We start from the raw sequence: 25,539 nt of genomic DNA, 5'->3' as shown, positions 1-25,539 counted from the left end.
AGGGAATTATATAACCTCTGGAAATACTCTGCACCCAAATATGTTTTGTTATATCTAGACAGGCTCTTTGGTACAGAGATGGTCGACCCCTCATTGCCTCCAGAGGGAGTGCAATTGGGCCTCCTTTCAGGAGCACTGATAGGGTTTGTCAGAGAAAGAATCGCTAGACGACTAGTTTTGCAGGCCTCCTTTGCTGCGTAGGCATAATCTTCCATTAGTTCCCCTAGGGGCAGATGGGGAAACTCTACCTCCACGTGTGCCCTGGAAAGGACCCAGATACTTTTTCCGACCACCTCACCAATTCCTAGAAAAGGATCTTTGAGGGGTCGAATAACATACCTCCACTGCAGAGAGGGTCTTCCCATCCTTTGCACACTTGGACAGTGTGTCCTTCACTTTTGGGCCAAATAATGACTTGCCATCAAAAGGCGCAAAAAAAATCACATAAGTGCATCCAGGCATGCCTACTAATAGATATGCCTGAACCCACTGGCCCAGAGGTACCTTCGGCTGCATGAGAAATAAGACTCATGGACAAATTTGAAGGTCGAGCCTCAGCAGTAATGATCCCTGAAAGGGAAAAGGATTTTCAAAGTTCCTTAATCAGATCACTTTGCAATCTGGTAAAATGCGTAAAATAGTTCAGCAACCTAAGGGCAAAGGTCATTGAAGCATATACACACTTTCCAAATCTGTCCATCGCCCTAGACTCCCTGTTAGGTGGATGGAGAGAGGGACTTTGCTCAGCAAGTTTTCTTGGTGGCTGCCGCTACAACCATAACATCCACGGGCACCCCATTACCTCAGAATTCCTTCCCAACAGGTGGAGCCAGAATCCAATCTGGCCTCTCACGGATTGGCTTAACTGAGTCAGATTCCTTCCACATCCATCTACAGATCAAATCAATGAGCTTGTCAGCAGGTGGAATAACCCAGGAGGGAGTCAGGCCAGTTCCAAAGGCCTCCAGAAATTTGCAAGGATTCATGGGGATTTTTGAGAGAGCTAAGTACCATTCCGTTTAGAGATGATTACATCCTACTTACTGTTGATGTAAGAGACCTCTATACGGTTATTCCCCATTCTTTGGGGGTTGAATGGGTTAGAGAATTCCTTTATGAAAGAGGGGTTGGAAGTAACACGATTCTAGTTATTGAGACTTTATTAGAACTTGTTCTTTCCAATAATTTCTTTTGGTTTGAAGGGAATTTGTATTTACAACAGTCAGGAGTGGCTATGGGTTCCCCTTGTGGCGGCAGTTTCGCAAACTGCATCATGGCCCATTGGGAAACCACTTTGCTTTTCCAGAATTCCCTTTTTAAGGCTAATGTCGCTTGTTACACTAGGTACCAAGACGACATGTTTATGTTGTGGAAGGGCTCTATGGATGAAGTGCCGGAGTTTATTAACTCTATTTCTGGCCTTACTAACTTTTTGCAATTTACCTTTTCTGCTCAAAAGGAAACTATTTCCTTTTTAGATATCCTTCTAAGTAAGGATGTTGGTGAGGGAGGGTTTAAGAGTCTGATATATAGAAAACCAACATACTCCAACTCCTTCCTTCACTTTACCAGCTCTCACCCCTAACATCAAAAGAAAGGTGTTAAGGGGCAGCTCGTTAGAGCAGCCCGAATGGTTTCTGACGAGAGGGATTTTCTTCAGGAGTGTGCATTATTGGAAAGTATGTTCCTTAAGAGGGGTTATCCTCCCTCTCTTACATCAACCCTTTCTTCTGAAGTAATCAGTAAAAGAAGATGTGGCTATTTTAAACCACTTTTAGTTACACCAGGTAATGGTGAACCCCCTATGGCCCTTGGTGGTGAGGTGTCAAATACTAATGGGAATGATCTAAAAATTAGATTTTTTTGTACTTTCAATGTAGATCACTCTTTCATTGGAAATACTTTATATAAAAATTGGACTCTGATTCAGGAGGACCCAGCTATTCACAAAGTTTTAGGAGTCCTACCTAACATTACCTTTAGGCGTGGTAAAAACCTAAAATCCCTTTTACAGTATCCTTCTACCCCTTCTTCAAATAAAACTAATCAAACAGTGAAATGTGGGAGATGTCAACAATGTAAATTTTTGAATGTTGATAAGCAAATAATGTTAAGGGATGTTAACTATAGAATTTTTGGCCACTTTTCATGTGAATCCGAAAGAGTGGTCTATTGTGCCTGCTGCCAAAACTGCAATTCGTTTTACATTGGTAAAACAGAAAGAAAGATTAAAAAGCGTATTTATGAACATGTTTACGCTATTAGTAAAAATGATCCAACTAACGCTTTGGCAAGGCACATTATGGCTTTTCCGAGCCATTCTTTTAAGTTTTCCGTGCTACAACAAATTATGGTTGATGTGAGGGGTGGTCCCTGGCAGTTAACATTAGAAACGGAAGAATTAAAATGGCAAATTAGAACAGCTTCTCACCTTTCTCCAGGTCTCAACGAAACACTCTCTATTAAGTGTATGCTTAAATTATTAGCCCTGAACAGATAGGATTTTTGGTGGTTGTTTTATATAAAATAGTTTTAAAGCTTTTATTGAGGTTATACCCATGCATTTATACATACACATATTTATTTTCTTGGAAAATGTGGTTCCTTTTAATTTTGATTGTGTTGGTCAATTGGTTAATCGATTTACTCAATTGAACTTTTAAATAAGATGTAATGTACTGTATTTGTGTCTGATGAAGGAAAGGTATTGTCCATTTCCGAAAGCGCTTACGAAATAAATCTGTTGCTTGGTTTATCTAAGAGCTTGCCTTCATTCACTGCCTCCAGAAATACTGCCTACTCTAGTGAAGGATTGCTGGGGGGCCAACCACCTCTCTATTTAAGAATCTCAAGAATGTCTCCAAATGAGACATCTTCTGAAGGTGATTGTAGAGACCTTTTTCCCTCATCAAAATCAGTAACCTCGGTGATTGACTCTTGCAGAGAAGCAACCAAAGGGATCAGAGAAGAAGCAAGTAGTGGTGGTGTGGTAGACGGATGGGCTTCCTGACCTGAGGGGTAGGAGCCGGTAAAACGCCCATCTGTATCTGCACTGACAGAAACATCATCATTCTATCCACATCTTCCTCAGTCAAACCCCTGGAAGAACGAGATGAGGCAAGAGACAGTGACATGGAATGAAGTCTTTCCAAAAAAAAGGACAGAACCCTGGGAGGCACAGGGGCCAATGCTGATGAATATTTAATTCTGGGAAGGATCTTCAGATCAGACTAGGTTAGATCTGTTGATTTTTTTTGTCAGATCCAACTTTGCTCTGTTGATTTCTTCATAAAATCCAAAGGATAATGATCTGAGCTGGTTTTGGATCCGGTCTTGACTATTCTCGGTGACTTTGAAGATGGCGTCAAGAAGTAAAGGGCCTCAGATTTACTCAAGGACTCCTTAGTTTTTGTTTTGGAGGATTCAGCCCCAGAAATAGCTTCACCAAAGGTTAATGGAAGAAACCACTTTAGTATCAATTTGTTTCTCCGATCTGCACCTGCTCTAGGATTGAAGTTTTTGCAAATTATATAATCCTCTTGGAGATGTTGAGAGCCCAAGCAGTAAACACAATGTACAAGCATCTGAAAGGGACAACTTGTGCCAACACTTTTGCTATTTTTCAAACCAGAAGGTCCTTTTTCAGATAGACCGGCAACTAGAAGTAGAAGAAAAGGAAGAAAGAAGGCCCCCCCCCTTTTTGTTTTCTAAAGAAGGATGAAGAGAAAATGGAAATAACAATGGTAAGGAAGACTAAACAAGCATGTAACAATAGCAAGAAACAGGAAATGAATTACCAATGATGCTAAACAAAATTACACCAAATGTAAGAAGAGTAAGGGAGTAATATATTAAGATTTATGCAGAGAAAAAGGAAACTGCGAGAAGACACACTTTTGTGAGGAAAACTCGAGAGCTGAGGCCGACCACATCTTTTCACAAAAAGTAGCAAACAAGATTTGGGGTATGTTAGGGGTTGGTGCATTATAGGTAAGGGAAGAGCTCGAGAGCTTTTTGGTTGACACGAGCTTTAGTAACGGCTGAGTCAAATCAGAGAATCAGATCTGAACCCAACAGTTGAGGATAGAATAAAATTTGACAACATAGACCAAATATTTGAATTACTAAATTCATTTACTGTTATTTGCAATCAGATACATACGTTAACTATTATCCTTCTGCATTTAAAAAAAGTGAAAAATTAAGGTTTTACGTATAAAACTTGCTTAATTCTCTCCAAAGTGCATGGCTTCAGAAATGATACAATACTGAAAACTGACATTTTCAAAAGGATTAAAATCACCATTTTTATACTCGGCGGACATTTGCAGAGAGCTTGGTTTTAACAATGTGCTCTGAATAAAAAGAATGTAGCATTTTAAATTAGACAAGCTTTACTTCAACAAAACTTTGGTAAAACTGCAATGCTCAAAAAGTAAGGATAAAGAAATTCTCTTGAAGTTCCAAAAACTATTTTGTATTCACACAGTTTCTAGCCTATAATGTTTAGGAAATGATCTAGAACTCTTGACAAACTAATTATATATATGTGCTTGAGAAGGACCCCCCCCCCCAAAGTAAAAAGACAATCATTACAATGAACTATTTTGTCAAAAACTTTTTTTTCTTTCATTTAAAGTTCTCCCCCAGTATATGAAGTCCAAAACAACACAAAATACAAAGAGATAATATTTTTTTTCTGATAAAAATCGACCACTTCAGTTTTCTACTAAGAAAATGGTTAGTCAAAGGTAACGGTATTAAAATTTGAAGGGTTGAATGCAGTCTTTAATTTTACAACTAATCTTCAGGGGCCGAAATCAGGTGCGTTTAGAAATAACAAAAGAGGCTGCAATATCACAGCTTCTAAGATGAAGAGTAGTTAATTTCATATCTCTCAAACCCTTAGATCAAGGAATCAGGAAAAAGCATAAAATAATTGGGCGAAGCTCCAAAAATAAGAACAGATTTTAAATGTTACTCTTCTAAAATTTAAGTTACTATAATAACAAGACTTATTTTAGCATGCATTTTCTCAAGCATATGAAGTCTAAAACTCAAATCTAGGTAATTATTTAGCGAGTTCAACCCCCAATGAATTGCCAGCAAAATCATAGTCATGTACTCACCACAACACTGCATCTGTGCTGTCCATTTTCATCCTTCCTCATCTGATGGGTTTTGGATCAAACCCTCAGATCCATCATTGGTCACTTAAGACTTTAGGCTCTGTAGCTCAAGTTCCTCCCCATACCCATAATCCGCTAACTACCTGTGAGTTACCTCAGATAGAGTTCGCTCTCAACTTGTTCAATCTAGACGCAAAACAAGAAAAGCAGTCCATAGTAACTAATGAGTTAAGTACCACAAATGTGAAAAGGTGGAAAACAGGAAAGAAAATCAGAGAAGGACACTCTGGAGACCTAACAGCAGACACTAGCCAGGAATATCCCTCAGGTCATACCAGGGTCCAGAGAAAAAGAGAAGGGAGAATGGTGGGTGGGAAGTTGAGGAAGAATGAAAACAGGCAACACAGATGCAGAGTTAGAGTACATAACTATAATATCTGATGTGGTCTTTTTAGTCCGTTCCTCAACTGACGGGACAGTCCCCAGCTAGAGTAATCTTGGGTGGTAATCTAAGGATATTCCTACGTATCATGGAACCAAAAGTTGCCCTACCTCCTTGACAATATATCCAGCCTGTAATGAGTTATAAAGGTATATGCATTGGACCATGTTGCACAGATGTCATGTATAGATGCTTTGGACCAGAAAGCAGGTGTTCTGTTCAAAGACCTGGTACAGCATGCACCAGGACTTTTAGAAAATGACAGGCCTTTGTTTTTCTAAATAAAGGTGATGCAATCAGTAAGCCATCTTGCTGGAGTCACTTTTGACACTGCTATGCCTAATTTAGCTTTAGAAAAGGATGAAAAACAGTTGTTCTAGCCTCCTGAAATCTTTAGTCTTGTGAATGTAAAATCTGAACTGTGAGTATCTAGTAAATGAAGCACATATTCTTCCTTGTTTGAGAATTTATGAAAGAAGACTAGTAGGTTGATTGACTGGTTCAGGCTGCTTTCTGACACCACCTTAGGCAGAAAGAAGAGTTAGTTTGAAGTGAAACCCCCATCCTTGTGAAAAATCAGGTAAGGTGGTGGAAAAAAAGTGCTTAGAGTTCAGATACCATTGGCAACTAGAAAAACAGTTTTCAAGTACAAAAGTTGTAATTCTGGTTTTACGGATGGTTGAAAGTAGGTCTGAGTGCAGGCCTGAAGAACTAAGCCCCACAGAGGTACAGGATCTTTTATTCGAGGGCGAAGCACTAAGGCATCCTTAAGAAAGGCTTCACACAATTTTAAAGAAGCTAAGTATGAACCATCTACACCCAGGTGAAAATCTGAGATGTCAGCCAATTGCACCTCAACAGTCGAATAACTAGATCCTTCGTTAAAAATGGAAGCTAGAAAAATCAAGAATAGTTGGAATTGTCAATGAAAAGGGGTCTTACTGTCTCTGAAGGGCCCAAATAGAGACTCTTATCCAGTTATTTTTATAACATTTCCTAATTGAAGAATGTGGGGATGACATAAGGATGTGGCATATAGGGGAAGAAAGCCTGGAACTTCGAGCCATCACTGAAGTGGAAAAAACATGCGGTCAACTTGAGAGATAGTATGTACAGGTGAGGCAGCCGAGACAGATGAGACAGCAAGTCCTGAAGAGGATCCAATACCTTGGGAGGGTGAAGATGAGGTAAAGGTAGGTGAACCATACCCAGCAAGGATGGGGCAATGAGGATCAGCATGCTCTTCAGTGGGTAAGCTTGGGTACGTGTCACTTCGCCTAAAACCCATTTCACCTAAACTCATTTCACTGAGACCAAATCACCTAAACTCATTTCACTGAGACCAAATCACCTAAACTCATTTCACTGAGACCAAATCACCTAAACTCATTTCACTGAGACCAAATCACCTAAAGTTCATTTCACTGAAACCAAATCACCTAAAGTTCATTTCACCTAAAACTCATTTCACTGACAAGTAGTACTCTAATGCAATTGAAAGGTATGTCCATTTCCCCACTGTAGTGCGATCCTGGTGTTAGAATATATATTATGGGGGGGGGGCGCAGCCCCCCCCCCACCTAGTTGTCTTTTACCAAATAATGTAAAACAAAACCAGACAACATGAAATCGAAATAAGTGGGGGGCTGCACCCCCCACACATCCCCTTAATATATACTAACTCCAGGATCGCACTACAGTGGGGAAAAGGACATATATCTTCGACTTGTCTTATTGTACTACTTGTCAGTGAAATGAGTTTTAGGTGAAGTGACACGTACCTGTAAGATTTGCTTTACGAATAAACTTGGGGATATGAGGAGTGGGAGGAAGAGCATACAGTAGAATGGAGGGCCAATTATGAACTACAGCATCTCTTAGCGACTCCCCCTTCGAGGGGGGTCAGGGCAAAGTATCTGCTGTACTTGGAACTGAGGGGAGAGGCAATAAGGTCACAGCATGGCTGATCGCATTAGTAAAAAGATCATGTCTGCCACTGACTGGTTGAAAGATCACTCATGAGAGATTAAAATGGACCTGCTCAGTTTGTCTGCTAACACGCTGGTTTTCCCCAGAATATGTGCTACCAAGAGAAAGCAGATGGAAGAGTTCACTCACTGCCATACTCTCATTGCCTCCCTGCAAAGTGGGTAAGATCTGGTTCCTCCTTGTTTGCTAATGTACCAGACTACTGACTTGTCTGTCTGAACTGTAACCATCCCTAGAGGAAGAACATATTGAAACCCCTACAATGCATATTAGGATTACTCTCATTTCTAGGACATTGATGTGAAGGTTGGCCTCAGTCCAAGACCACATTGCTTGCACTGTCGAACCCAAGTAATACCCCCTGTGAGGATATCAGATATTGTTGCCTGTGCTAGCATGTCTGGCTACAGTTTTGCAAATACTTGTAAATAATTATAAATTACCCTACTTTATAAATGCCAACATGACTAGCTATAGTTTTGTAAATAAGTTTGTTTTTTGACAGTTCCTTTCATTTGTGTAAAACATTTGAATCAAACAGTGTTTTTTTTTTGGCTAACCAAATGTACAAGTCTTTTCAAAAGAACTCCGAATGCAGGTTGTGCCAGTCAGCTGACCTGGAGGTGATGTCATCATATACCAGAGCTGAATGAAATAGAATCTCCACAGCAGCTGTTTTTATTTACTTTTCAAAAGTATGAAATGAGAGATACAATTTTCATAACAGCTTTCTGTGACTTTTAAAAGATTCTGCTATAAAAAGAAGATGCTGAGTCAGTTAAAGTTCAGTTGAGTTCAATAGACAGTAGCGGTCTTCCAGAGCAGCATTTATCACTCAGTTTTTCAGAGCTGTTCAGCAGAAATACCATTTGCTATTCCAGTCACTGAGGACTGGACAACTGCCTGAAGAGTGGACATATATTTTTATTTTGCTTGCAGAAGTAAGAGAATCTTCTTGCCTTGCTGATTTAATTAGATTAGACAAGAACAGTTGATCTTTAGACAGTTAGGAAGCTACAGTCAGGTAGTTTCTTCAGTGTTATTTTCATAATTCCTGGGTGTGACACTGATTTACTGAAATCAGTCATTCAGTGTATGTTTTATTGGGTCTGGTTATTGAGAAAGTACTTTTAGTAACCTGAGTATATTTATGCGTCACTATGACAACACCAGGGCCACTCTGAAAAGCTTTACTGCTTGGATTTACATGCTACCACATATATACATTATTTTATACACCCCTTTTTAATGGTACAGTGACATTTTGACTGGTAGAAGCCATTACCATGCAATTTGAGAAAGAGGTCATAGTACGTAAATTGGTGCCAGCCTTTCCCAAAAATGTTTATGTGATTATCAATTTAAGAGTGAGTGTGTCAAATACCTAGAACTGGGACATAGAGCTCTGCAGTGGGTAGTATGAAGACTCAATTGGGGATCTGGATTGAAGCAAATAGTTCAGTCCAAGGTTTGAAGCCTGTTCCTAGTATACCCTTAGGGAAAATTGTGTGTTCTATCTCTGCTTTTAGTGATGCACCCTTACTGGAGAGGGTGGTGAGAATTGAGGCTCCTTAGTTACTGCCCCAAGTTGAAGTGGGGGGTTGCCACACACCCCACCTCAGCTGGGATGAGTCCATAGTCACTATGACCTTGGGGAAGGAAGTATGAAGGGGTGGCTCTGGGAAACTTCCTCTGCATAAATTTACCATGCTGTGGGTCATCATGAAATACTTGTGATGCGAATGGGAGTGGACAGTGGCTGATGTCTTATTGACCACTGTACCGCAAGGGTTCACTGTAGTATTTTCATGTGAAAACACACTAAAGAACTAGAACTATGAAGGCTGTGATGGAACCCAATAGTTGGCAGGACTAATTTGGCTGGAGGTGAATGAAGAGTAATGAATGTAATGTCTGTTTCCTTAATGTCCCCAATCTTGTTTGGGGTAGGTTTGCCACGTGTGATTTTGTGTCTAGACGGGCTGATACCAAGTGGGACCTCAGTCACAGCCCCAACAGAGCCAAAGAAGCCTGTGAGGGACGAAACCTGATCCCTCCCGTCTCTGCTCTCAAGGCATAGGTCATAGCATAGCTGACCAGTGACAAGGTTTTGAGAGGAAGGGACAGCTCCAAAACCATCAGAGTCAATCCCAACCCACCCAACACTATGGTTCCATGATCCATCTGGATCTCACAAGTTTTGACACATCTGGGTCACAAAGTGTTGGAGTCAAAGAAAGAAGTCTTCAGATGCACCACAGACATGCACTGAAATTTTGTATCTGAAAACTCTGAAACCATTGGACAGATCGGAGTAGGAGCTAAAGATTGGTGTTGAGAGGTGGAGAGGCTCACAAGTCCAAAGGAAACAGAGCCAACAAAAAACCCAAGTAAATCTGGATTCTGAGAAATTTCCTCATCATCCCATCCACATCTGCTTCTGACCATCTTCCAAGTCATCCAGGAACCTAAGTAGATGCTGGACGCGAAACTCTGAGGAATGTCTTGCAGGAAAGGAGACTGAATCCTGAAAGATAAAGGTTCAGGAGAAAATCTTGGTAACTTAGATTTGGATCTAGTCAGATCCATACGAGGAGACAGAACTGAAGATTGCAATTTTTTGTTGAATGCAGTTGTTGCTAACTATTAAGATATCTTCATGGCCAGAGCCAAGCCCAACGAAGTTGAGGGAGCAGTTGGGAGGAGCACTTCCTTGATTCCTTAGGACTCTCGGCTGTATCCTCTTTAGATTTCTTAGAGTAAGATGGTGCTCCAGAGAACGACGAAGCAGAGGAGTGAAGTAGGCCTTTCACTACAAGCTTACTTTTCCTTTCAAAAAAGGGTCTATTATTGAAACTAGCAAAAATTTTACAAGAAACATCAAGATACCCTGGACCTAACCATTCACTATGTGTGTACTGTTTATCAGAATTTAGGATCTTATGCCCACATGCAGAGCACAGTTTGAATCCAGTATGTTTTTCCAGCATCCTACAACTTATTCAAAATTAAAAAATTACAAGTACTAATAGCTAAATACTGAAGAAAGTAGGGAAAAACATTAGCAAAAAATACCAGCAATGGTAATGAAGACATACCACAAAGGTAACTAAAGAGAGCTAGGGCTTAAGGCTCAAGTGTTAAAACTACTGAAGCTAAGAAAAAGACCATTTTCTTTTTTTATTCTATGGCTGGGGTAAGATCAATAAACCTCGAGAGAAAGATAGAGATATACAGTGACAAAGGAGTGTACTTATCCCAATGAATTAAACTCTCACAATCAAATCACTCAAGCTACAAAAACTGAACATGACGTATTGCTAAAGCGGTAAATGAGACCTGTGATAAATCACAAGTAGTCAGGGGATTATGGGCAAGGTGAAGAGCTTGAGCTATGGAGCCTAAAGTCGGTCAAGTGGCAGAGGACAGATCTGAGAGTCAGAGCAAGACCCATCAGCTGAGGAATGAAAGAAAAAAAAAAAAGACATTGGATCCACAAATTTTATGAAGAACAGACCAAAAAATGTGGTAAAAAAGCTGGACAGTTGAGAGGTATGGCTAATTTAAGCACTAATCTGAAAACTTCATACCAGATTAATGAGCCTTATGACCGCACCTCGTACCAGGCAAATCATATATAACAAAAATATTTAGACTAGAGTAGCAAAGTAGAGAAAACCATCCCAAAACTTTTAGTGCTTAAGCAACTTGTGGAAAGAATATAAATATGCCAACATTAGTACTTTAAAAATGTAACAAATACTTACAAATGTTAATATTCTCATCCTGTTTTTATGGGCTCAGTTTCACTAACAAACAGTTGCAAAATAAACTGATCTTGAAGTGAAGTCAGTCTGCAATATCTAAACACTTACAAGTACATAAATAATTTGGGGTGGCACATGCCAATTATACAAGTGATCAATACATGTATTTATTCAAGTAACTACAGGTAAGGAGGTGCTTACCTTTACTAATCACTAGTTATCTAAAGTGGCTGCACCCTGACAAGGCTGCATATTCACCCAGCAATGCGATGACAGAGTTGTTGAAATACCAGGGGATATTGAGCTGTCAACAAGTATGAACAGCAAACATGAAAACATCAGATGGTTGACGGTTCTCACCCAGACTAACAAAGCTGGACACCTTTGTTACCAATGCCTGCCCCCTTAACCCATTTTTAGGGGACATTTTCCCCACTTTTTGCTCCCTTTCGGCTTTTTTTTTTTACACAACATTTTATAAAGACTGCCTCACTTTAGGTGAAAGAGATACAGAAGCAGCAGAAGCCAAGACTCGTATCATCCATGTTTATTAAAGGCCTTAACTTTCAACACCACTGTGCTACAGTCTTTCTACTAAATTCAGTTCAATGCCCACAATAGAAGAATTGTATTCTTCCCCTAAACAAAACAAACACTCAAGCCAGAATCCTTTAAGAAGATCAGATGCCTAAGAGCACTTGTAGGGACTTCTAGCAGTTGATGCCTTCAAGCACCAAAACAGTATTGGAGAGACATAGAACAAGGTAATAAAAGAAACAAGCATACATACACCTGTGCTTAGTATCAAGATTTATGGGCCAGACAAAAACACTGACAGCACTAAAAAAACAACCAAAGCAACCTCTGACTACTGGCTGAGGAACTGCATGAGGAACAGCTTGTTTCCTTCAACTGAGTGAACCTCCTCCAGTCAAGGGGAGCATTAAACTACTCAAAATATCAGGCAAAAGGCCTGTTGGTTTCTACTCAGGACAGACATTCCTACATAATGATGATGACGACTTGTAGAGTAAATTTTACCCTCAATTTTTTTCTGCTGAAATGGCATAAACTTCTTTAATTCTTGCAGAACAAGAGATGGTGCTTCCAGATAATCCCTGAAAAAGATGTGTGTCTAGTGGGTTTACCAGGTTAATAAACAAATTAACAAGAACACCAAGGCTAAATGACGTTGTCCTGTTCGATTCTCAGCTAGAGCGTCTTCTATGTGGAGACATGTGTGAATGGGCGTACCTTCGTTGAAGCTTGTGCGTCAGAGCTGGCAACTTGGCATGTAAAAATCTACTGCCAATCATTAGAGGACTGGAGTTCCGCTGTGGTGACCCCTAACCGGGTAAAGCCAAAAGACACAACAACAAAGGTTAAACTTTCAGCTGATTTGTGCTGCAAAGGTTTCCCACAGTATCTTTGCTAATTTCCCATTGGAAACTACACCCCCCAACATACTTTCCAGCCTGCACAGGAGGACCAAGAAAGTATGCTTCACAGTTTTAATAAGCTTTCCAACTAAACAAGTGTATAGGTCAGGGTTTTAAACATAGCCACATTCAAATGTGTGCTTAACCTGAACAGCAGGAGTGCTACTATTATAATGGAATATCCCACATAATCAAACTTCTACATTTCTGCATGCAATGAGCGCTCCTTAAGCACTGCAGTGCTGCAACTGGTGGGATCAATAAAAAAATCAAAATTATCAAAATGTTTATAAAATGTTGCATGGAGAAATGGTAGGCCATAAGTATACCTTTTTCTTGGTACAAACGCAAATTAAGACAGATGGAACATCTTCCATAAAAGGGAAGATTTGGAACAACATACCAAAAGACAGCAAAGAACAGCTCTAGTTTCAAAGAATTTTGATTTCTGTAACAGTCCAGTTATCTCAGGTAGTTTTGCAAAGGCATGACTGCGTTAAAATGTATTTGATGGTCATTGCAAAGTGACATGAACTAAACTAAGTGTCTGCTCGTGAAATACACTTCCTAAATTACATACATCAACCATGTTTTGAGCTATGCAGCTGTTACTGCATATACAACTGCTACTACCAAATTGGGGAGAAGCTGCAAATGCAAGTCTGACTTGCCCATATCACCAGCCAAACAACATGGTAAAGAAAAGCACGACTCAAACATACAAATAAAAGAAGCCAATAAATAGTTTGTCATACCTTTGAAACGTTGTAGTCACTCGTCATTTTTTTTCCCTTTACACTTTCATTTAATGTCAGGATAAAGCCCATGTAATCAGCATAAGCCTGCAAGGAAGTGAAAAAAGGAAATTTGAACCAGACAACCTAAAGTGCACCGCTTCTTTCAAAATGACGACATTCAAAAATTCAGTTTTAAGAAAGCATAGAATCATAAATGGGATGCAGTACATGTCCAAAGTGAGGAAGATAGAGCATAAAAAGAGTATAAAAGTTATTAACACAACATATCAGCTTGAAGTCCTCCAATAATACAATTAAGTGTCACGATACAGCAAGCATCTCCACTTATTTTAAACATCCAACAAGTGCAAAGTCCTGCATATAAACATACCCCAGAGGTACAGGGCTCAACTTGATAAAGGTTTCTTATGGCTTGCCAACTAAAAGTTTAACAAGTTCTGGTGGTTCAATTTAAGTTAATTGACAGTACTACAAATTCGATTCTTGAACTACCTTGTCCTTAATTTCATGACTTGACAGCTTCAAGAACCAAAAAATGTCCAATTGCGCACCTACAGGTAAAGGACTAGAAATCGGCATATATAGCTGAAGGATTTCCCTTAAGGTTGCAGGCAGGATTTTTTTAGTTAACACTGTTACCACTAAACAACTCACCCAGAAATACTTATACAAAGGGTTCAGCTCCAGTGTAAAACCCTTCAGACATTAAAGGTCTTAATCCCACAGTCTGTCAGTATCCACCAGGGGCCACAAAGTCAAGGAACTCATGTTTAAACTAAAAAAATTATGCTAACAAAACTCACCTGCGAGAGAAGTCGCAGGGAACTGCACCGCAGTCAATCCTCATATATACATAATGGAAACAGCAATATGTATTACACTTATATAATAATTTGGTACCTTTTCTGTACATATACATTGAGTTATTTCTATAGAATTAGTTTTTATGATATATTTATCCAGGTTCATTTTTGTAATGCGCACCATTGAATTGTTGGTTTTGTATTATATAAGTGTAATACATATTGCTTAATTAAGTTTGATTAGTTTTAATCAGACTAAGATATAGCGTGTTTATATGATTGCTATTTATTTATTTTTTAGTATTACTTTTTTAATATTGACCTCCGGTAGATGGTGCCATTATCTGGCTCAGCACGTGTATACGTCATTTCGCTGTTTGCGGATGACGTATGCAAGACAATATGCGGCCGTGTAGCCGAGATTATGTAAAAGGTTTTAATGGTTTTAAATGTTTTGTGCCTATGGTTTTGATCCTCATTTCACTATATTTAATGAAGATGTTTCCATTTGCTGTGGAATCAGGATACATTGCCTTGCCGTTCCATTATGTATATATGAGGATTGACTGCGGTGTAGTTCCCTGCGACTTCTCTCGCAGGTGAGTTTTGTTAGCATAATTGTATGAATGAGTAAGCACAACGATTGGTTTTGCTAATATGCTCTAAACCAATGAGCAGTGTTTTTACTATGTTACATACTTTTAAATTGATTTTATTGTAGTTCTATTTGTATCTGATGAAGCGGTAGTTTACCGCGAAAGCGCTCATTCTTTATCAATAAACCGTTTTTATTTTATAAACCTTTTTGCATCCAGAACTGGATTATTTTGCTGTTTTTGCCTCTTGGAGTTGAAGTGATAATAAGCGATAGCTGCTGTTCTCTATTCAAGTGGGATAATTTATCAGACTGTTATCTTGTGACTTTGGATACTGAGTTTCTGGCACTGCACCGTTTGCCAAGTTGGCGTTTGGATTTTACATCTACAGTCGTCTTCATGTTTGGAACTGCTGTTTTGTAACTGTGAGTTTACATACAAGTATTATTAGAGCATAGAGCATAGAGCATTTAACCAACATCGCCTAGTACTTGCAGAGTACTTATTTTGCTCTATTCACATTAACACAGGACTCTCCCTCCAGGGGTCTTATTTTGTATTCTTGGGATTCTCATTGTTTGTCAATATATATATATATATATATATATATATATATATATATATATATATATATATATAGTTTGCGCTGAACCTGTCAGCTAGGATGTTGGCAATGTCTGTGGGTTCGGTGTATTTTTTGTCATTTTGGACTAATTCTGAGCATATCTGGGAATTCCCACCCAGGTTCCAAACATAAAGCCTTGTGATTATCCTAAGTGTCCTGTGCAATTTTTCTCTCGATGCTGGCCTTGGACTATTTTATGAGTGCCCATAGTGGTTTGCTAATACTGATCAGAAATGCCTTCCCTTTTTGGGATTTTGCTCTATCATGTAGTAGCTTCCTCCTTCTATTGTATAGTTTGTTTATGGGTGGGGTCCACCAGACAGGACGTCTGCCTTTGGAGGATTGGGTCTTGGTTTTATTTGGGATTGCATGATCCATGCATTCCTGAAGGTGTTCATAGAATGCGTTTATAAAGGATTCTGCAGTCTGGGCCTTATTTTCCACAGACCTGGGGGCTTTGAATGATTCCACCTTGGTTTTGAGGAGTGTGAAATTTGCTTTAGAGAAGTTTTTCACTGCGGTTTCCTGGGCAGGGGGTGGGGTCGGGATGTGAATATCCAGTGAGATTAGTTTATGGTCTGATCTTACCAGTGAGGGATACACTTCTGGTCTGGAGCATAGAGTCCCCATGTTGGTGATGATCAGGTCCAGTATGTTTTCCCCTCTTGTGGGAGTGGTAACAAGTTCCATAGCATTTGAGTTTATAAATTCTAGGAACCTTTGGGCTAGGGTGTTGGAACTAGAGTAATGCTCCCAGTCTATGTTTGGGTAGTTGAAGTCGCCCAATATAATGGTGTTTGGAGAGACCTTCATATTTTCCAGTGTTCTCAGGAAGGCCGAGTAGGGTTCCTGGGTTTGGGAGGGTGGTCTGTAGCAGGCTATAAACTGGAAGGCAGTTTTACCCACTGTTAGTTGCACATGGATAGTCTCTGATGCTTTGTGCTGTGCCACCAACCTGGAGGTGTGGGTATCTTTGACGAATATGGATACTCCCCCTCCTTTTGTGCTTCGGTCCAAGTTTTGGGGCCGAAAAGCATGGTATGAGGTATAACCTGGTAGTGCTGGGTTGCTCTCGGGAGCCTTGAACCAAGTTTCTGTTACTGCACAGATATCGATGTTCTCCATGCTAAGGAGTTTTGAGTGCATGCATCTTGAGGTTTAAACTTCTGGCGTTGAGTAGCATTACTCTTAGTTTCTTATCCCTTGTGATACCTATGGAGGTGGGTTTGTCTTTTGAGCCTTGCCTAAAAAAGGAACTATGGGGGTAGCAAGAGCCTTTGCCAATATCCGAAAGCCCAGGGGTGACAGGTGCAAGCTGTCCCTAGCGAAGCATCGTGGCTTGTCGAGCATGTCATCCCAGGCTGACAGGTATTGGATCCCCTTTGAATGACACCAATAAATTAAGCCAATTGTTTAAATTGATCATCTTGTCTTTATATTGTGGCATCATTCTTGGTGAATATATAAAATATATATACACATATATAAAATATATATATATATATATATATATATATATATATATATATATATATACATACATACATACATACATACATATATATATATATATATATATATACACACACACACACACACACACACACACACACACACACACACACACACACTATGACAAAACAGACTAGTAGAAACACGAAGAAACACTATTAAAATGCAGAAAAAACCTCAAAAACAAAATCATTCCAAAGTGGGGTGCTACAGGAAACAAACACTGGAGAAAGGAGCCAATTGCCGAGCGCTTTCGTTCGCTTTTATTACTATGAACTTCTTCAGAGCGATACATTAAATTAAAATACTTTACTTGTTTAAATATTATTGAGAATGCACATAATTCGAACGAGGTATAGAATACAGCGTTTTGATAGGGTAACAGTGTAACCAAGACTGTCAAAACGGACCAATGCAAGAAGAGGACACAATTCAAACGAGGTGTAGAATACAGTGTTTTGATAGGGTAACAGTGCAAAGAGACTTGTCTAAGTGGACCAATGCACAAACACTTCACCGGAATAGACAGGCTGCTTAAAAGACTGGAAAGGGAACAACTCACACTGGAAGAATTTGTCTTCCTATCTGCGCACAACCCTAGCCTAGGGAGAGCATTTGGCATCCCCAAAGTGCACAAAAATCAAGCAGACCCCCCTTTCCGACTGATTGTGTCCAACAAGACCAAAACTGAACCCAAAGCGGAATACCTGGACCAAACATACAATCCGCTAGTGCAAGCCACAGTCTTCTATATCAAGGACTCCTGGGACTTTCTAAATATACTGTACAGTTGCAATCTTGATTTTTCTAAATGTATGCTTGTTACATTGGATATAGTAGCACTCTACTCAAACATCCAGCACAGGGAAGGGCTTAAAGCAGATTAACTTTTTTTGAACAAATATGCAAAATGTAAACCTGAAAAAACTGAAACTTTAATTGCCTTGACCAATGCAGTAGTGAAAAATAATTTTTTACTTTGATGGAGAAATTTACTTACAGCTTAAGGGAGTTGCCATGGGGTCCAAAAATGGCACCAGCTTTCACCAACCCGGTGCTTAGCACATGGGAACTAGAGTCCCTGATACACCTAGGGGGCTTTAACAAGGTTCACCTCTACCGCCGTTATATTGATGACATTTTTTCTGTGTGGGACGGTACAAAAATGGAACTCAATTCTTTCCTTCACACACTTCAAAACAGTATCCCGTACATAGACTTTTACAGTCTCAGGCTACGGTAAACCATGTCTCGTTTCTTGACACCCACATTTCAATTGACCCACATTCAGGATCAATCAGCTCTAATGTGTTCCACGAAAACACATACCGCAACAACTTCCTGGACTACAGGAGACAGCACCCCTTCTTTATGAAGGAGAACGTGCTTAAGGGACAGTTTATCCGTTTGTCCAGATAAATCTCAGATGACAACACTTTCCATACAGAAAGCCAATTTCTTTACAATCTGTTTCTGAACAGAAACTACCCACCCGCCCTGATCTCAAGTATCCATGGAAGTCGCCCAGTACGGCGAGGAGAGATACCGACCCATCCTCACTCATGGTTTTACCCCCAAGCAACCGAGCCACATGGTGACGGGCACGGACAGAATCTGCAGTTTTCCAGCCCCCATTAGTAGGGATTTGCTCCCTATAAAAAACATCATTATCAAGAACTGGAATATAATCCGGGCAGATAAAGTTACCTTTCGAGCCCTTGGCAACACCTCGACCTTTGCCCACAAGAGGACCAGGACTCTAAGGCAATTTTTCGATAAAACAGAAGCACCCATCCTTAGGAATCTCCCCAATGCCGACACACAGACACCCGCCTGCAGCCAAACAGGCATGCAACAGATGTGTAGTATGCCCCCTTCATCTACACAGGCTCTAGCTTCACTTTCCAAAACATCAACCGAGTTTTTAACCTCGATGGCACCTACAACTGCCACTCTGCTTTTTGTAGTTTATGCTGCCATCTGCGAGACCTGTGGCTCCTTCTACACAAGAAAGACTGCTCGCAAGCTCTGAGCAAAAAAGCACCTCGGAGCAGTCCGCAAGAAAGACCATCACAATGCACTAGGCAGACACAGCTCCCTCTGCCCCAACTTCAGAAAATTTAAGTTTTTTGTACTCGAGCAAGTACAAGAATTCTACGGTGATTGTGAAACCTTACCCGAAGTAAAAGAATTAAAATGGTAACTTCTCCTCGATGCCGAAATGGCACCGGGACTTAATGAAAATATCAATGTGAAATGTGCACTAAAATGGTTAGGCTGAGAGCATTCCTAAACACGCCCACGCATACACTCTGCACATCCCCATTGGTTATATTGTCCTCTTTGTGCATGGGTCCACTTAGACAGTCTCTTTACACTGTTACCCTATCAAAACACTGTATTCTACACCTCGTTTGAATTGTGTGCATTCTCAATACTATTTAAACAAGTAAAGTATTTTAATTTAATGCATCGCTCTGAAGAAGTTCGTAGTAATAAAACCGAATGAAAGCGCTCAGCAATCAGCTCCCGTCTCCAGTGTTCGTTTCCTGTAGCACCCCCCTTGGGGATGATTTTGTTTTTGAAGTTTTTTCTGCATATGCATATATATATATATATATATATATATATATATATATATATATATATGTGTGTGTGTGTGTGTGTATATACATTTCAAACAAAAACGCAAAAGAAACAGATCTATACTCAAGCCCACCAGAGCCATGGAATTTAATACTGATTCAGTACTTCTGATATTTCCTCAGATCCCCCAAGTACTGATACTGAGACAGAAGTCTCTGAAGAACATTTTTCACCTTTACACAAAAGATCAAGGGGAAGACAAGGCCCTTTAGAAGAGGAGGGTGAAAACATCACAGGCGAACCAGGGAGCAACTTGGAACAAATATTCAAGGACCTTACCAAGATATAGAACTTAATGTTCATGCAGACATGGATGATCTCATAGTCAATTTGACTGACTGTTTTGACACCTCATGAAAAAAATTTGCTTAATAAAGGGTCTAGTTATGTACCTTCTTGTTTTGTTTCTGAATATGATGCATGTCTTGATTTAAAATACTTTTGTAGAAATCTAAATCTTAAGTATTTTTTCTGTAATAAACCACACACTGAAAATGTTACTAAAAAATGCTAACTATTCTAGCTTTTTTCAGTTTAGGAAATCTACTTTTCAACCACCATATCATCCTCGTGTTAAGCGTTTTGAAGATTTAGTTTTACATGAGTTACATATGGGACAGAATTCCATTTTCAGGGAGTATGGTGACAATTAGGGCGTCTGAAAAATAATCATGACATCGTAATAGCTAATGCTGATAAAGCGGTAGTCATCTGGTCTAAAAAAGATTAGTTAACTGAAGTATATAAGCAGTTAAATGAGGTTAAAATTTTATTACAAAGTACCTTTAGATCCTACTATGGATTTTAAGAAGAAAATTGATGAGTTTTTACACACTGCTGTTAAAAATGGAAACATAACTGATTCCTTACTTAAACAGCTGACAGTGAACAATCCAATACCCCAGAGATTTTACATTCTCCCCAAAATTCATAAAACTATAGACAATCGTCCAGGAAGACCCATTGTCTCAGGACGTGGATATTTGACAGAACCTTTTGTCTGTTTACTTAGAACAACAACTTAAACCCTTACTGGCACTTGTAAGAGCCAGACTTAAAGATACGAGTGAATTTCTGTGTCTCATGAATGATTTACAAGTTGAACCGGATTCTTTTCTTTGTACTCTAGATGTGCAATGATTATATACAAACATTCCGCACCATGGTGGTATACTAGCCCTTAGACATTGGCTTACCCAATATGGGAAGTATAGCCGTACCCACATTGAATTCTTGATTGCTTTGGTCAAGTTAGTATTAGAATAGAACATCTTTTTCTTTAATAGTGAATATTACTTACAAATGAGAGGTACTGCTATGGGTACCACATTTGCACCCATTTATGCAGATCTCTATATGGGATTTTTTGAATGGCAATTTATTCAGATAAAAATATCTTTAAGAAAGATTTGATAATGTGGCGTCATTATTTGGACTGTCTGGTCTGGGAATTTGGAAGGCTGGAAGGAGTTTGTGAATTATCATAACTCCAACTATCTTGCTTTAAAATTTATTGACAGAATTAAAATAAACATTGATTTTTTTGGATGTACAAGTGACCAAAACAACTGATGGTACCATCAATACTGGCCTTTTTTGAAAAAAGTTTACTAAGAATGCTATATTAGAGGCCAGCAGTTGGACCAGCAGTTGTCACCCAAAACACATCACTCAAAATATACCTAAGTCACAGTTTCATAGACTTACACGTATATGTAACGAACAAAAAGATTTTGAGAAAGAATTGGACAACATGAGTGATAGGTTTATCAGAAGGGGTTATGATAAACACAATATACATATATTAATAATAGAAGAACAAACTTCAGACTCACCACGACCAGTAATAAAAACTGTGAAAATTTTATTTTTAACGGTGGTAAGCGCTTTCGCGCATCTCCTGATACTCTTCCTCAGACCATATACATCAAAATAAAACCTTAGACTTATATAGTCAAAAGCAGTCTTGTTATTCAATACATTAAACAATAATTCAATTTTGCAATTAACTAAAAAAGCATTTGTCATCAAGTAAATACAAGAACCTTAAGATTTTTTACGCTTTCTTGTCAAATATACTATAAGAGACCAGTTCATAACTTTTTAAAACGGATTTGCTATCAAACTAATATATATTCATCCTGAGCATATTTCATATGCCAAAAACTCTATTTAAGTAAAAAAATTCACTATTTACAATAAGATGCTGACTTTATAGGATTTTATAAAACTTCATACCTTGGAAAAAACCACAAGCTGATTAACTAAACACAAGTATGCATATAAACATTTGAATACTTAATATATAGAATGAAAACATTTTTGTTTTTAAAACCACAAAAACTGAATAAAACATATCATGTTACTTTTTATAGAGGATATGGAAATATAAAAGTTATGTGCAAATATAATTAATAATGTTCAGTAGCGTTTTCCAAAGAACATATGGTCCTGTTCAGAAACCTGAAACTAAAACAGAACTCCAATATGTATGTACAATGTAAATATGACAAACATAATATGTATATAAAGAGAGTGAAAATCGCAATCTGCTAAGCATGAAAATGCTAGGAATACTTTACACTATGCATAATGTATCAAAAATACTAAACTAAGATTAAATATCAAAAACCATCATAAAAACATATTTATGGATTTGATTTAATTTGATTGAATTCAAAAAATGAATCAAATATAATAGATATAATAAATAAATAATTTATATGCATTAGAACTGAACTACTTATCTACGTGCATTAAGAAAAGACCTTAATGAGACGTATGCATTCAACCCAGGAGAGTAGTGTCCCTTCAGCCTGAAAATCCATTTCAGCTCCTTTAGTTCCAAGAGGTTCATATAATCACCACCTCTAGCATTTGGTTCTACTACCTGTAGAACTCTAAACACAAAAGAGTGGTTAGGGAAAAGTTGAACATGTTTAGCTAGAGCATTCAGTTCGTTTTTATTTTTGATGTCATACTGGTGGTTATAGATTCTGTTTTTCAGCTTCCTCTTGGTCAGCCCTATGTAAAACGCTGAACACTGTTCACATGTAGCTAGATAAATTAAACCTGAAGAGTCACAGGTAGCCTGAAACCTCGGTTTGAATGAATAAGGTAATTCAGGATGTACAAATTCTTGTTCCTTGGTAATAAATCTGCAATAACTGCAGTGATTACACAGGTATGTACCTAAAAGATTTCCATGTCTCATTGTCGCTACCTTACCAATTCCTGTTCTGTCACACAGAAGTCTTTTCAAATTTGTATTATTTCTGTAGACAAACTGTGGGGTCCTACCTACCAATCTTGATGTATGATCATCCGTTAACAATACTCTCCAATTATTGACAATAATTTTTCTAATATTAAGGCTGTCATTAGTGTATGTTGTTATAAACATAACCCTTTCATTCAAATTACTTGCTTTCTTTCTAGTATAAGAGAAAGGGGAGGGTTTGTATTGGACTATTGCATTAGGGGTTTCTCCTTCCCTTAGGACTTGCATTCTAATGGTTTTTACTAAATTATAATCATATCCTCTATCTAAAAATATTTTTTCCATTCTATCTGCCTCCTTTAACAAATCTGAATTATCTCTACAAATTTTAGACAGCCTGATAAATTGACTTTTTATTATGCCGCTAAACACATGGCGTGGGTGCATGCTGTCATATCTTAAAATTGTATTTTTCCAACATGCCTTCCTATGCAGTGTAGATGTCAGTTTACCTTTTCATATATCTAAACAAACATCTAAAAAATTCACTGAGTCAAAAGAAGTTTCAGCTGTAAATTTAAGAAAATTAGTTGTGGTTTCAAGATATTCTTTAAATGAATAAAACTCTTCTATCAAGCCATCCCATACAATTAAAATGTCATCTACAAAACGTTTGTAGACTAAAACTTTACTGAAAAGGTGATGTGAAAAGACATGTTCCCTTTCCCATTGATACACCACTAAATTTGCATATGTATTTGCACAAGGGGTGCCCATAGCCACTCCTGACCCTTGTAGGTATAGGCACCCCTTAAATGAAAACACATTGTTGCTCAGTACTAGATCAAGCAGATGACAGATCAAAATTTCCTGATTACTATCTATAGATGGAAAAAAATGTAACACCTCCCTTATAGCTTGTATCGCTTGGTCATTCGGGATGGAGGTAAAAAGACTTTGCACATCCATTGTGACAAGTAAATGTTGACCTTTTATTAACATTGTGTCTAATGAGTTTAAATGATCTAAGAGCTGATATGTATCTTTAAGGATACTCGAAACTTCATTAACCAGTGGTCTCAGTATATTTTCTAGATATATAGAAATATTTTCTGTGGCCCACTTTTCACTCGACACTATTGGTCACATTGGAGGTGACAAACACCTTTGTGCATTTTGGGTAGACCTTTTATAGTTGGAACTACTGGACAATCATTCAGAAGAAATTCATATAAACTTTTTGATAACTGGCGGCACATAAGTAAATCATAGAGATTATCTTTAATAGCACTAATTATTACCATCAACTTTTCTTGATCAATTTCTAAATATGTATCATCATCATTTAGCATTTCAAGCATCAAAGACTGGTAATTAGTAGTATCAAATAATGCAATGCCACCACCCTTGTCCACAGGTCTCAACGTAATGGTTGAATCATATATAAAGCTGTTCAGAGAGGATTTAACTTCTCTGGACATATTAAAAAATGAACATTTTTTATTTTTACTGAGAAAATAATTATAGAAGTCCTGCTCACACATTTTCACAAAAGAATCAACATGCCCTGGCAAGGGCGGTGTAAAAGAACTTTTCTTTTTAAAAGTATATATGTCCGATGTGCTTCCATTCTTGTTCTCTAAAGTTCTGGTATTAAAATGTAATTTCAGGGCTATAGAGCGCCCAACCATGCGTAAGTCTACAAGGACCTCCGACAGTACACTGCCCTGTGAAGGGACAAAGGATAACCCTTTGTTAAACAATTCTTTATCATGAGTAGTGAGAACGTACCTGGACATATTAAAAAAGAGATGTTCTATGGTCTCCGTCTCCTTCTCTGATATGTACCGCTTTCCCCTGAATGCTTGCGTTTCCTTGTCTCCCAACTGCCCGTTCGTTCTCGTACTGAAGATGGTTTCCTTATAGGGAACGGAAAAAAATGTGTATTGTCTTGGATGTTGTGCTTTCGTATAGCTCCTAAGTTTTTTTGTAGGTTAACGGCTCGATTAGCTTCCTGGTTTGGTAATGGAGTGGAAGTAGCTGTTGTAGAAGCAACAGTCGCTGGTAATTCCGGTGGCGTAGTGAACGCTTCATCTGAAGCGTCATTCTGAATTACTGGCATGGAGGTTGAAATAGATAAGCCAATAGGAGCCGAAGCTGTTAATGTATAGTCAAGTGGTGCCTGATTTCGAAACTGGTTATCAGCCTGTGGATTGGAGTCCATTCTCCTGGGCCACACAAAGACTCCCCCGGTAGAAAAATCTTTAAAGTCACGCTGAAGCTTCTTAAGCTTGATTTGTTGCAGTCTTAAAGCATAAGCATTAACTTGACTGTAAACATTGTCAAGTTTCTTTTGACAAAAATCCTCACTAAATTTCTCTCTTAGTTCTTTATTCAAAGAATTAACATGCAGCAACAGTTCACTCTCAAGCGGACCAAAATAGTCTATCAAAAGCTGTATATATTTAAAACTAGCTTCAAGATTTATTTCTTGCCATTTTTTGAGGAGAGTAGGGTGGCTATCACCATAGGAGGGCATGCACAGGATTCGCATACCCCGCGGAATCAGTTTAAAGTGCAAACAAGCCTCCATATGTTTGCGTTGCCACATTA

The 25,539-nt window shown here is 38.6% G+C and overlaps 1 protein-coding gene across 1 annotated transcript in view; it reads right to left on the bottom strand.

The window, feature by feature from the left end:
* The window catches only part of PTPA (protein phosphatase 2 phosphatase activator), a 1,433,001-nt gene that overhangs the window by 1,286,009 nt on the left and 121,453 nt on the right, over positions 1 to 25,539 (bottom strand). Inside the window, exon 3 of the mRNA XM_044058017.1 lies at positions 13,522 to 13,608. Coding sequence (XP_043913952.1) covers positions 13,522 to 13,608 — 87 coding nt within the window. The remainder of the gene's footprint in view (positions 1 to 13,521; positions 13,609 to 25,539) is intronic.

The sequence above is a fragment of the Protopterus annectens genome, chromosome 16.part0, assembly GCF_019279795.1.
Source record: "Protopterus annectens isolate FY-2018-M chromosome 16.part0, PAN1.0, whole genome shotgun sequence".
NCBI classification, from domain to species: Eukaryota; Metazoa; Chordata; order Ceratodontiformes; family Protopteridae; genus Protopterus; species Protopterus annectens.
This window is presented reverse-complemented; position numbering and strand designations above follow the sequence as displayed.